General features: G+C 39.8%; 1 protein-coding gene across 1 annotated transcript in view; it reads left to right on the plus strand.

Moving 5' to 3' along the window:
* The first annotated feature begins 3,373 nt into the window (after positions 1–3,373).
* LOC124282065 overlaps positions 3,374–13,540 on the plus strand; it is a 41,169-nt gene continuing 31,002 nt past the window's right edge. The window contains exons 1-4 of the mRNA XM_046718034.1: positions 3,374–3,535; positions 11,166–11,311; positions 12,379–12,514; positions 13,038–13,189. Of these exons, the coding sequence (XP_046573990.1) occupies positions 3,476–3,535; positions 11,166–11,311; positions 12,379–12,514; positions 13,038–13,189 (494 nt within the window). The 5' untranslated portion in view covers positions 3,374–3,475. The remainder of the gene's footprint in view (positions 3,536–11,165; positions 11,312–12,378; positions 12,515–13,037; positions 13,190–13,540) is intronic.

Genomic DNA, 13,540 nt, shown 5'->3' on the forward strand with positions numbered 1-13,540 from the left:
TGTATAGCAAAGGTAAAATGCATTCAAGTCAGGTGACAATATTTTTTCTATGACTGTTATCATAAATGCATTATATACAAATTGATCAACTGTATTTCTCCATGCATACTCTCCCTTCAGTCTCGTCCGTCCGAAAATATATGTGTGATATATGCGACATTAAGGAACTGACATTTTGGATTTGTGTGTGCATGTGACGTGGATGTGATATCTATCTGACATCCACGTGTCTGTTACAACAGGGAAGTTGGTTCAAGAGTAACTGGTACAAGGTGGTTGGACCTCTCTCTGCTGGACTTGTGCTGGTGGCACTGTGTGTAGCATTCCTCATGTGGAGGAGAAAGTCGTAAGTACTGTGTCTGGGTTGGGTATTAACAGCATTTGACATTAATTATCTCAATAATTAAATGTTCATATTATTACACGTTTACTCTTGAGGCCTAATGTTTAAAAATATTGTCAAACAATATTTTTTGTTTTTATCCGTTTCTCAAAACGCAAGTCATGTTGTAGTTAAGGTGTAAGCAGAAACGCCAGAAAGGAAAACTGAACCAACTCTTCGCGTCTTTAAACATATGAAATTGTTGGATTTTCGTTTAAGGCACGAATCAAGACAATTGCCTGAAGACAACCTGGGAAACATCATCGAAATGGATGTAGTAAACAGGACCGTGCAGGACCAGCACAGACGTACCACAGGCTGTGAGGAGGACGCAAGAGCATCCACAGACGGATCCACACACAGCTCGCGTCAAGAGGTCACTTCCTACGTCCAACCCATTCACGACACGCTTCATGGCGAGAACCATTATTCTCGTTTAGCTACAATTACACCAGACAACAGCAGCTATGCAACACTTGGTAGTTGCTGCCAGAAAGGATCCGATGACCACGCTGTCATCAATTACGTTAATGTAGATGGGGCAACGAAGGAACATCATTAAGAGGACGTACAGTTTTAATAAGGTGTTTGCAAAGGTTAAAAGGTATTGAAGCATAAGCTATCATTTGCACTATGTACTATGTACTATGTACTCATTTCTCTGACTGCAATACACATTTTAGAAGAAGTAGTAGTGCAATCGACCCCAATCCCGGCACAAATTCTCCTGGACGTGCAAAGGGTTTTGTGGATTAAATGAAACTTTAGATAGTAGTTCCCCTTTGTATTTACCCGTGTCAGTGACACGACGTTAGAATTGCTCCTTGAACATATTTACATAAATGTATATGACGTGATATATTTTGGTCAGGATAGTGATGTGCGGTTCAGTCTCGTTCGTGTGTCCACAGCATTTTGGAAACAAGTTGTATATGTAGTAAACCTTCGTTACCTGTGATGTATACCAGTAGAAATGTTGGTACCCATAAAGATGTGTTCGTGTTTGCTGTTAAACGCCTCACTCAGCCGTTTTTCCATTGACATTTGTCTGAATCGAATCCTAACCACTCGTCACTTACATAAAATACTCTTATAGGAAAATATAGGTAGATTTGACAGCGGTAAGAGTTGTGATTGAGATATCCTGCTACACTTCCGGTTCTGTTGAAGCCCAGTCTACAGGAAGTATAATTCAACTTTGAAGGCAAACTTGGTAAAATGCCAAACAGTCTCATTCACATGTACATGTGCCTGCTTTGTTCAATCCACTTTCAATAAGTACATATTCATTAATTCATTCATTCTACTCTCTGTTGGCTATTATCCGTTTTCCATTGACATTTGACTTAATCGAATTCTCAACACTCACCACGTGCACAAAGTAATGTCATAGGAGAATATACGTAGATTTAACAGCGGTGGGCGAGCTGGCTAAAGCGCCAGGCTAGTGATCCATCGAGCTTGAGGTGTCGGGATCGGCCCACCTGTGACCGGGTGTAAACACCTTGGAGTCAACTTTGTGTACTGACTCCTTCAGTGTTTTCACAACCCCTAGTGTACAGTACACATCCCTGTGCACTTAAAAGAACCCACAGTGGTAAAAGTTGATTTTGATATTTCCTGCTACACTTTCGGATCTGCTTATGTCAAGTCTACAGGAAGTACATCTCTACTGAGGAAGCACACAAGGTCTATTTCCAAACAGTTTCAACATGTACATAAGTCTTTGTTCAACACATTTTCATTCATTCATTCATTCAGCCGTTCTCTACAACAAAACTGGACGTGTGCTAAAGTTTCATCCTCATGTACATATGTTTGCTTTGTTCAACCCTTGTTAATGAGGTTTCCTCGTTTTCCGTGTAGAATTACTGGAAAATGAAACTAACATTTTTTTCTATCACAGACTGGAGTTGTTTAGTATTCCTCAAATAACTAAGTCAAGGAAAATGTCAGAGAACGTCTTTTTTGGAAAAAGGTATATTGAAACGAATACTTGAACATTTCTACTGTAACATATAATTAACTGAAAACAGTTAAAACATAGCAGTAGGATGTTTTGTACATGTCCAGATATTATGTGTGTATTCATTTGTATAATGTTTCCTTGTATGTAGGAATCCATGTTTCCCTTTCATATCCGTGACCAGTGTTCACGACGGGCACTATATCCTGTTTGAAACTAGATTTTGTAATATACTAAAAATACCCTTCTGATTTTGCACTAAGCTGTTTTTATGTGAAATTGATGTAATATTCAAAAATAAAAGTAACAGAAACACTCAATCATCACGTTATGTTTATACACGATATACCTGCCAATATTACTCTATATTTGGACCTAGTTCCTGGTCACTACCAGTATCGTCATTGTTTTGTCAGCCAGATGTTTTAAAGGTACAATTATTACCATAGCTTCATAAGGACTATGGTCAAGATGAGCTCCAAGCACTGGATGGTTCTCGATAGAGGCGACTAAATGGATCGGAGACGTGGTCAATCTCAGTTGGTGGGTAAGGAGGCCGCGTGAAAAAGACCCTTACTATATCAGCTTAAAGCTTTTTTCGATGTGAACCTTTTACTACATTACTCAAAATAATATTTACAATTATTATTTACACGTTTCTCTTAAATACTTAGTAACTGATATCCAAATGACTGCAACGCAACACTGACTCACTCCGTTATATTTCCGCAATAAACAATCAAATCTAAACCTGACAATGTAGACAAGTGAATAAAGACTACAATAAAAACGAGTCGAAGCAGTTTAACAAAAAGACCCTCACAAAATGTATCACAAGTTTGTGTGATGTAGGCTCGATTTGTTTTACTAAATTATATTATTTACCTATACTATTTACACGTTCCTCTGGAATATTTGCTATATGCAACATAACATTGACTCACGCTATGGATGTCCGTATGAAACAATCAAATCGAAACAGAAGTGAAACTAGAATACAAACGAGTCACAGCAATTAACAGGAAGTGGCGAAAGCATGTTAGATCAGTCATTCAGCTGTATGGTGTGTTTGATACACAATCCAAACCCGATGCCGGTGGCAAAGCTTATTCTTAACCACTTTGAAGATGAAGACGACGGGAGGACGTCAAGGGGTGACTTTACTTCTGTGGCTGTTAATAACAAGGGTAGGTACTTAATACTTTTATCACCGCCGTCTTGTAGCCATTAACGTCAAGGCACCCATGAAGGGCCACCTCCTCGTGGTGGGTGCTGGGTAACGCTAAGCTCCCTTCGAACCCCTGTTGTGGACCCGGGGGGATATTAGGTCCACCAACCCGTTTGCCGTGGGTTGCGCCCCTGTGTCGGTGGAGGACGGGATTCTGGTGGTTGAGGGCAATAGGATCCTGGAACCGTGTTCCTGTTGCCCAACACACCACTTCGGCCCTTACTTCACCTAGACGGGTGGTGGAACTGGCCCGGTTCCATCAATCGGCTGGTCACGCCAAGCCCTGTGCGTGGTGACTATATTGCACATTATATAATCATTGGGTCTTGGATTTTTTGGATCTAATGTGTTTGAAATGTTATTACTTTAAATTGCCTAGAGTCCTATGCCAGAAGGCGGTGGCTCATGGGCCAATCTGGCGATAATAGACCTCTGGAATCTGTGATTCTTGGGAATGGTGTCATGGGCCGAACCAGCCTGGCATTTATTCTTTTAGTTTTCCATAGCTTTTCAAGTCTTTGTCTCTGGAGTATAACGCCACTGTATCCCTGGTGTCAGCATCTAGGAGTTCCGGTGCTATTTGACACTGTCCTTGTTGACACTCCGTGGTGGGTGGGGAGCAGTGGTGCTGAATCTATTTACACTTATCATGGATCCCACTCCATCTGGTTCATTGCGAAACGAAAAAAAAAGCGACGTTTCGAACATGTTGATGACCCTTCAAAAAACTGTTTCTTCGAATTCTGACTCATGGGCTCGTTTCCTTGTGATTGAGGCAACTGATTTTCTGCCTATAAAACTAAATCCTTTTGCGATATCTAAGGCTGTTTCTGGAATTTGTGGAGATGTTAAGAACGTCACCCGTCTCCGTAGTGGTTCACTTCTGGTGGAATGTGCACGGAGACAGCAGTCTCTCAATCTTTTGTCCATCACAACTTTTGCCAATATTGAGGTTGCTGTGTCTGTGCACAGAACATTAAATTCATGTCGAGGAATCATTCGCGACAGAGCTCGCTGTCTGTTCGACATGTCAGAGGATGATATTGCTGCAGAGCTTGTAGATCAAGGTGTAACCGCTGTAAAACGTTTCACCGTCAAGAGAGAGGGTACCCTTGTGAAAACAAATACCTATCTCTTGACGTTTGCCCGTGCATCTTTACCACAGTCAATTAAGGCAGGATACTTTAATATCGGAGTGGATGTGTATGTCCCCAGTCCACTCCGGTGTTATAAATGCCAGAAATTTGGTCATGGATCCAACTCTTGTCGTGGCTCTGTGGTGTGTCATCGCTGTGGTGACAATCATGAACACGCAGACTGTGACAAAGAGTTTAAATGTGCAAACTGTTCTGGTCCACATGACTCTTCATCCAAATCCTGTCCCGTTTGGCAAACGGAATCAAAAATAATGAAGCTGAAGTGTGAAAAGAACATCCCATACCTTGACGCTAAAAAAACTCTTTAAAAGTGAGAATCAGACTCCATTACATCCGTCATACTCTGCTGCAGTAACTCGGTCTGTAATGACATCCTCTGTTACCTGTCAAACAGATCTGACTTGGGTCAAGTCAGAGAAGCCCATGAATTCTTCTTCACCCTTACCCTCGACATCCCGAGCCACTCAATCTCCATCTACCTCTCAGACCTCATCTGGATCTCAGACTTCATCTGTCTCTCAGTCTTTATCAGACTCTCAGACTAAGACTCAGCCAGAGACATCACAAGCGTCAGCTCAACAGTCAAACACTGGTCATTTGCCCAAAAAGAAAGGAAAAAAAATTCAACAGGAAACAACAATTACCAACTGTCCCAATACCTTCAGAGGTTCCTTTTGAGAACCCCTTTGAACCTCTAGATATGGAGGTGTCACCGTCCACTCAGGACACACGGAGGAGCTCCACTTCCTCACATTCACGCGGACGATCACCAATTGAGGCACCATGACTCAATTGTCCACTATAATTCAATGGAATTGCAGAGGACTCAAACATAATTTCAACGAGATTCAATTACTAACACAGGATTTTCAACCGTCAGCTATATGTCTCCAAGAGACATATCTAAAACATACCGATAACTTTATTCTGAGACGGTATAGTGATTATCACTCTTTCTCTCCTCCAGGAGACAAAGCAACTGGAGGTGCTTCCATTTTGGTACGGCAAGGGATAATACACAGCCCTGTTCCTCTTAGTACAAATCTTCAAACTGTTGCTGTTCGCATCACCCTGCATATTGCATTGACTCTGTGCAGTTTATACATTCCTCCCTCTACTGATATTAGACAGTCGGATCTTAAAAACCTATATGACCAGCTTCCGAAGCCATGTATCATCATGGGCGATCTGAACGGTCACAACCCACTTTGGGGAAGTGACCATACTAATACAAAAGGTAAAATCCTTGAGGAATTCATTTCCGATAATAATTTATGTATTTTTAATGATGACTCAGCCACTTATTTACATCCAGCTACAGGAACATATTCTTCCCTGGATCTATCACTCGCCGATTCCAACGTATATAATGAATTTGAGTGGGGGGGTACATGATGACCTGTGTGGGAGTGATCACTTCCCCACCATTCTCAAAGCGGTCAACCCTGGTGATGATCCACCTTTATCACGACGGAATTTTGCCAGGGCTAACTGGTCATTGTATCAGATACTATGTACTGATCACTTAAAACATGACATTTTTTGCGAACAGCGAAGATCCTATACAGTTATTTTCAGATATACTGAACAACATTGCTGACCAAACTGTACCAAAGTCCTCTGCAATTCCACACCTTCGTAAGCCATGGTTCAATAATGACTGTAAACAGGCCAGAAAGTGTAGGAAGAAAGCTGAAAAGTATTTTCGCCGACATCCTACTGTCCATAATCTAGACAAAGTTAAAATTTTAAATGCTAAGGCTAGACGTGCTTTTAAACAAAATAAGCGTCAGTCTTGGCGAACTTATGTTTCTAAAATAAATTCACGCACACCTATGTCAAAGGTGTGGAACATGATTCAGAGAATAAAGGGCAAAGGTTCTAAATCTACTGTTCACCATCTGAAGGATGGTGATAATTTATTAACTGATAAAACTGATATTGCCAATAAACTTGGTGAAACACTCGCCAAGCACTCATCTTCATCCAATTATGTCCCTGAGTTTCAAAACTTTCAGAAACAACAGGAGAAGAAAAGGTTACATTTTAACTCAGACAATGGTGAAGATTATAATGAATTATTTTCAATACATGAGCTACATACCGCCCTTGAGCAAGCTCATGATACCGCAACAGGGGCTGACGATATCCACTATCAGCTCCTGAAGCATTTGCCCGAACCATGTTTGGAAACATTGCTAAATATTTTTGATTCAATATGGACTTCAGGGAATTTCCCAACTTCATGGCGTAATGCCATTGTCGTCCCCATTCCAAAACCCGGCCGGGATCATACTGATCCATCAAATTACAGACCAATCTCTTTAACGAGTTGTGTCTGTAAAACCATGGAACGAATGGTAAATAATAGACTGACATGGTATCTTGAAACCAATAATCTCATAACAAATATTCAATGTGGTTTCAGGAAAAATCGTAGTACCATTGATCATTTGGTACGATTAGAATCCTTTGTCAAAAATGCAATAGTCAATAAACAACATGCAGTATCGCTATTCTTTGATCTCGGCACCACCTGGAAGCATGGCATTATAAAGGATTTAAATGATTTTGGTTTAAGGGGGTCGTTTACCTCTTTTTATATCACAGTTTTTAAAAGACAGGCAATTTCAAGTCCGAGTGGGTTCAACCCTGTCTGACCATTACAATCAGGATCAGGGTGTACCACAAGGCAGTATTTTGTCTGTCACTTTATTCAGCATTAAGATCAACAGTTTATCCAAGGTTTTAAACGATTCCATTGATGGATCACTTTTTGTGGATGATTTTAACATTTCTTGTCGCGGTAAGAATATGCATACTATTGAACGGCAACTACAGTTGTGTTTAAATAAAATACATAAATGGTGTCTTGAAAACGGATTTAAATTTTCTAAATCCAAAACTAATTGCATACACTTCTGTAGAAAATATAAACCACATAAAGACCCAGAACTGTTTTTAAATGGCACTCCCATCAAGGTTGTAAAAGAGGCCAAGTTCTTAGGTCTCATTTTCGACTCCCATTTAACTTTTCTTCCGCATATCAAATCTCTCAAAACTAAATGCCTGAAGGCACTTGATTTATTGAAAGTCGTGTCTAATTCAAGGTGGGGAGGGGATCAAGCTACGCTCCTACACCTTTACAGATCACTTGTCCGCTCGAAGCTTGATTATGGCTCCATCGTTTATGGTGGAGCCTGCAAAAGCAACCTAAAACTCTTAGATTCAGTCCACCATCAAGGTCTGAGACTTTGTCTTGGGTCCTTCAGAACATCTCCTGTTGACAGTCTCTACGTCGAGGCAGATGAGCCTTCTCTTACCCAACGCCGTATAAAATTATCATTCCAGTATATTACCAAGCTATATTCTAACGAGTCTAATCCTGCGTTTCACTGCATCTTCACTCCTCTTTATGAGGATTTGTATAACAAAAAGCCTTCTTTTGTTCCGCCTCTTGGGCACAGAATTAAACCATTCCTTTCTGCTGCCGGCATTGAGCTGGAGAATATATCTCCTTCCCGTCTTCTTTCTTCTCCTCCTTGGCAATTGGTTAGGCCACAGGTCGACCTGACACTGACTAAGTTTAAGAAAGCAGAAACTAATGAATTGCAATATAAACAAGAATATAATCAATTAAAAAGTAAATATAATACATATAAATCCTTATTTACAGATGGGTCCAAGGATGGTGGCGCGGTTGCTTGTCCCACTGTCATTGGGTCCAAAACAATATCTTCCAGATTACCCAATGACAGTTCAATTTTCACAGCAGAAGCAAACGCAATACTAACAGCTCTTAAATATATAAATAGACACCCTAAATATAAACAATATATAATATTTTCTGACTCTCTTTCTTGCCTTCAGGCGATTAAAAATATTTCTTGCAAACATCCGCTTTTAATAGCAATTATAGAATTATATAATGATCTTGCAACTGGCCAATACGACATCGTCCTCTGTTGGTTACCCAGCCACGTTGGCATTTCTGGTAATACAATGGCCGATTTTGTTGCCAAGGCAGCACTCAACAAATCTGTGACACCACTTCTTCTCCCATACTCTGATTACAAAGCTTGCATTAGATCTTACATCCGTGATCTGATGCAGAAGAAGTGGGACACTCAAGTAGGTATTAATAAACTACATGAAATAAAACCTTATATTGGTTACACTCACTTGGGTTGTCAGTCCAGATTTGAAGAGGTCATTATGCGACGATGTCGCATTGGCCATACAAGGTATACTCACAACTACTTGTTGAAAGGTGAAGATCCTCCGTTTTGTATCCCTTGTGATGAGAAAGTCACAGTCAAGCATCTCCTGCTTGACTGTGTCGAATTCTCCATCATAAGGGATAAATATTTTAATGTTAAAACTGTTAAGGATCTTTTTAACACTGTTCATGTTCATTTAATTCTTGGTTTTTTAAAAGAAATTGATTTGATCACTGATTTTTGATTAATATGCTCTGTAAGTAGATGTATTTTAATGATTTGTAGTTTAGATTGTTAACTTAGATTGTTAGTGGCTGTGCCCTCAAAGGGGGTTGACGTAGCGTAAAATTATTGTCCTCCTGAGAGGGTACGTAAGTCCCAAAACATTTCAAGTAAATTTCAGCCTACCAGGTTTTTAATCGTAGTATTTTTGTCATTTTTATGTATGGCTAAATCTCAGTATAAACGCCAATGGCTGAAGGGATGGTGTAAATCCAGCTAGGGTCCATGCAGGTAGCAAAAGTAATGTAAGCCCCCATGGGCCTTAGTATGGTGATCTACCTTCAGTTGTTGGCGATCTATAGCCCATTTTTTACATTGTATTGTCTTCTTTAATTGGAATATTTTAGCTTTGTTCGCTAGTTTTATATCTTTATCTGTGATAATCTAGTTATTTTACTGTCCTTCGTCGGCAGAATTTTATAATTTCACTTAAATTGTTGATATATTTATAACTTGCTTTAGTCACGATATGGCTGAAATATTGCCGATGTGACTTAAAATCTTAACTCACTCACTCACTCACTCATTAACGTCAATAGACACGTGCACGCTTCCATATATCACACTGTGAAAATGTCCATTTCGTGATATGGTTACTGATCACATGTTAGAATATTGCCCACGTAAAGAGGGCTGACTGCTGGAACCTTGAAATCATTCCCCTTGCAAGACAGTCTTCGTTTATTTTTTTCTTTCCGTATTGCTATGTAACTATCAATTACAATTCATGATTATATTTTGTGTTTAGTTTTGTTGGCAAAATCAGTGGAAGGGAATTTGATTTTAGGCAAAAACTGAACGATATCAGATTACCGATATACTTGAAACTTTCGTTAAAATGCTAGTCCAAATTTCCATGTATTCCCAATTGATATGCATAAAGAGACATACTTTAGCTGGAAGGGAAGCACAGTTTACTCACTGTTTATGTCTTATCCGCAAATGTTACACAGATGTTATCGACGTGGAAGGCAGTAAATTTATTAGTAAATTTCTGACGTGATGGCATTAAAGGGACAGTGAAGTGTTATTTAATGAACGAAGAGACATGTATATTGTCACTATATGGTCACTCATTCTGATAGTTTAAACCTTCTATCATTCACCACATCAAGATTCCAGTAACCATGTCTCTGATTATAATATGTTATTTTCACAAAATCTTTGTCTCATCCCCAAATTTCAACACATGAAGATCCGGGCTACAATTGATCTTCAGTAACCCCAGCTTGTCGTAAGAAAAGACTAATGGGATCGGGTGGTCAGATTCACTGACTTGGTTGACACATGTCATCGTATCCCAATTGCGTAGAACGATGCTGATGATGTTGATCACTGGACTGTTTGGTCCAGACTCGATTATTTACAGACCGCCACCATATAGCTGGAATATTGCTGAGTGCTGCGTAAAACTAAACTCTCTCACATTATTGCCAAATTACACATGTATAATATCAATGAGGAAGTTCCACATTTCACAGATTATTTTTGTTGTAAACATCATAAAGTTCTAAAGTTTAAGTAGGCGGAGGGGTAGCTTCGTGGCTAAAGCTTTCGCTCGTCACGCCGAAGACCCGGGTTCGATTGTCCACATGGGTAAAATGTGTGAAGCCCATTTCTGGTGTCCCCAGCCGTGATATTGCTGTAATATTGCTAAAAGCGGCTTAAAAAACTAAACTCACTCACTCGCTCACTCTATAGTGTAAGAATGTGTATTGCTTTTTTTGTGTAAACATTTTACACTGAATAAAACAAACAAGACATTTCCTCAATACGTATCATCGTAAAAAAAATTCCCGAAAATCTATTGAGCACAATCATTTTGAATTGTTTATGTTTCTCAGACAAGTAATACATAATTAAATTGGAATTTGTGGTCTAACTATAAAATTTAAACACATGTGTGGTTCTTATCTTCTTGCTTCGACAGCGTGCGAAGACTGACGGCAAACTGGACATTCGATTCATCAGTTACTGGTCGGATGGCAAGGAAATCAGTGGGAAGTGTTGTGACAATCATCTACGCGTGTGGTGTAATGACAAGTGCGACCCTAAGTTTACCATTTGCATTGATGGGTGAGGAACGTTTACTCTTTCAATAACAAAACATACTAGTAAGGGAAACACATTTTGAGACAGTGAGTTTAAATTTTACGTCACATCGGTAATATTTCAGCCATATTGTGACAACAGGAACTCATAAATTAAGAATGAATCTAAAGAGAATTTTTAAAATGGTGTCATCGAATGACAGGATTACATCTAGATTATCACATATTTTTAAAACTAGTCTGTAAGCAAAGGTTTGTACAAAATTAAACTATCAGTACCAGAACCACACCACCCCTTATTTGACTTCAATAGAAAGTGCGGAATCATGCATGTAACGCCAATACATTTGGTTTGAAAATCATTCTATTGCCCAAAAGAAAGTATACATCGCAAAATATTACATAAAAATTCACAAAAATGAAAATGAAGTGATAAAACCATACTGAGCCATGTCAAACACGTACAGACCCATCCTTTCCAGGAACAAACGGCGAAAACAGTTAACGAATCGCATAAATGTCACAAAAAACCCAAACGACAATTTCTGATGTATGACGAAATGAACGTGCATACTAACGGTATAAAACAGCCTACGCATCACCAAGGAACCAAGTAGTAAAAAGGAAAAGAAATGTGACAAGGAAATATCCACATCGTCATTGGTAGAACCTTCGGCTGAACCCAAGCAACTGTCATCAGACTAAGATGCAGCGACTAAAACAAACAGGCAATACGTCAGACAGGCCAAGGAGTGGTCGACCACATGTGACAACGCCCGGTGATGATCGCCACATCCTGACAATTTATGTGAGAAATAGTTTTGTAACGGCGTCATCAACGGCAGCGACGGCACTAGGACACCGTATCTGTCGACATACACTGTACCGGTGACTGTGAGAATATGGTTTTCGAGCACGTCTACCCGAACGCGGAGTGCATCTGACTCTGCAAAACAGACGTCGTCGATTGAGATGGGCCAGACGAGGTCGACGTTGGCAGATGCGTGGTATATCTAATAAATACAGTGTGGCATTATAATTGGTAGTGTTTCCTGTAGATGTGCGCTATACAACGATCTTATATTATTCCAGCCCTGACGGAAGAAAGCCTTGCTCTGTTTACAAGAACGCCACAAGCTACATAGACAACCACAACATAATCCACTTTGGAAGTAACATTCAAGGAACACCAAATCCTTTCATCATACATGCACCCACAGCAGTACCGGTAGGTTTGTTGCCGAAATTTGAAGCTAAAACAGCACCGGCATTATCTGACTTATAGTATCCTGTACCGGTATGTGTGACAGAAACTCAACCTTAACAAGGAGTCGCGAAATAGCATGGTCTTGTTAAACAACGGACTAATGCAGAGAAATAGAGCCCGTGAAGATCCGGGCTACAATTGATCTTCAGTAACCCATGCTTGTCGTAAGACGCGACTAACAGGATTGAGTTGTCAGGCTCGCTGACTTGGTTGACACATGTCATCGTATTCCAACTGCGTAGATCGATGTTCATGATGCTGATGACTGGATTGTCTGGTTCAGACTCGATTATTTACAGACCGCCGCCTTATAGCAGGAATATTGCTGAGTGCGGCGTAAAACCTAACTCACTCACTCAGAGAATAACGAACTATCTGTCTTGTGAATGGATCATTTACATAAGATGTAATTTTAGCTGGAATATTGCTATGTGGCTTAAACTGCAATGCCGTACTGAATATGTATATTTTCTTTTTTTTTCAGTCCTCGATAGAAATAACGGTAGAAGTGTATGACAGCGATGACATCTCCAGTGATGACCACATGGACACACTCTCTAAGCTGATCAACATCCAAGCCGCTGCTACACAACAGGAAGCTGTGTACACCCCATACACTGTGTGGGGAAGGACGAAGTGAGTCAGACTGTGATAGATCTGGGATGAATCAAGTTGAGAGATCAATAAAAACGTCATAAATACTTCCAAAGGACAAGACTGCAACTCTTATATGAATATAAAATTATTGGGTTTGTGTCATCATCGTCTTGCACCAGAATAGTCCTCGCATGAATGCATAAAATCACATGGCCATTTTAACAGCACCAAAAGAACGTTTAATTCATGGCGAAAGGCTAGATATAGACACAGCCATATTTCTGAAACAGGAATGTATTTAATATTGACTGTTTAGTGATGAAAATCCCCAGATGGTGCCTGATATATTTTATGTAAATGAGGAACGTTTATGTTTTCAGTCTAGTTACT

The sequence above is a fragment of the Haliotis rubra genome, unplaced genomic scaffold (assembly GCF_003918875.1).
Source record: "Haliotis rubra isolate DU_JTF1 unplaced genomic scaffold, ASM391887v1 Scf292, whole genome shotgun sequence".
Classification (NCBI taxonomy): Eukaryota; Metazoa; Mollusca; class Gastropoda; order Lepetellida; family Haliotidae; genus Haliotis; species Haliotis rubra.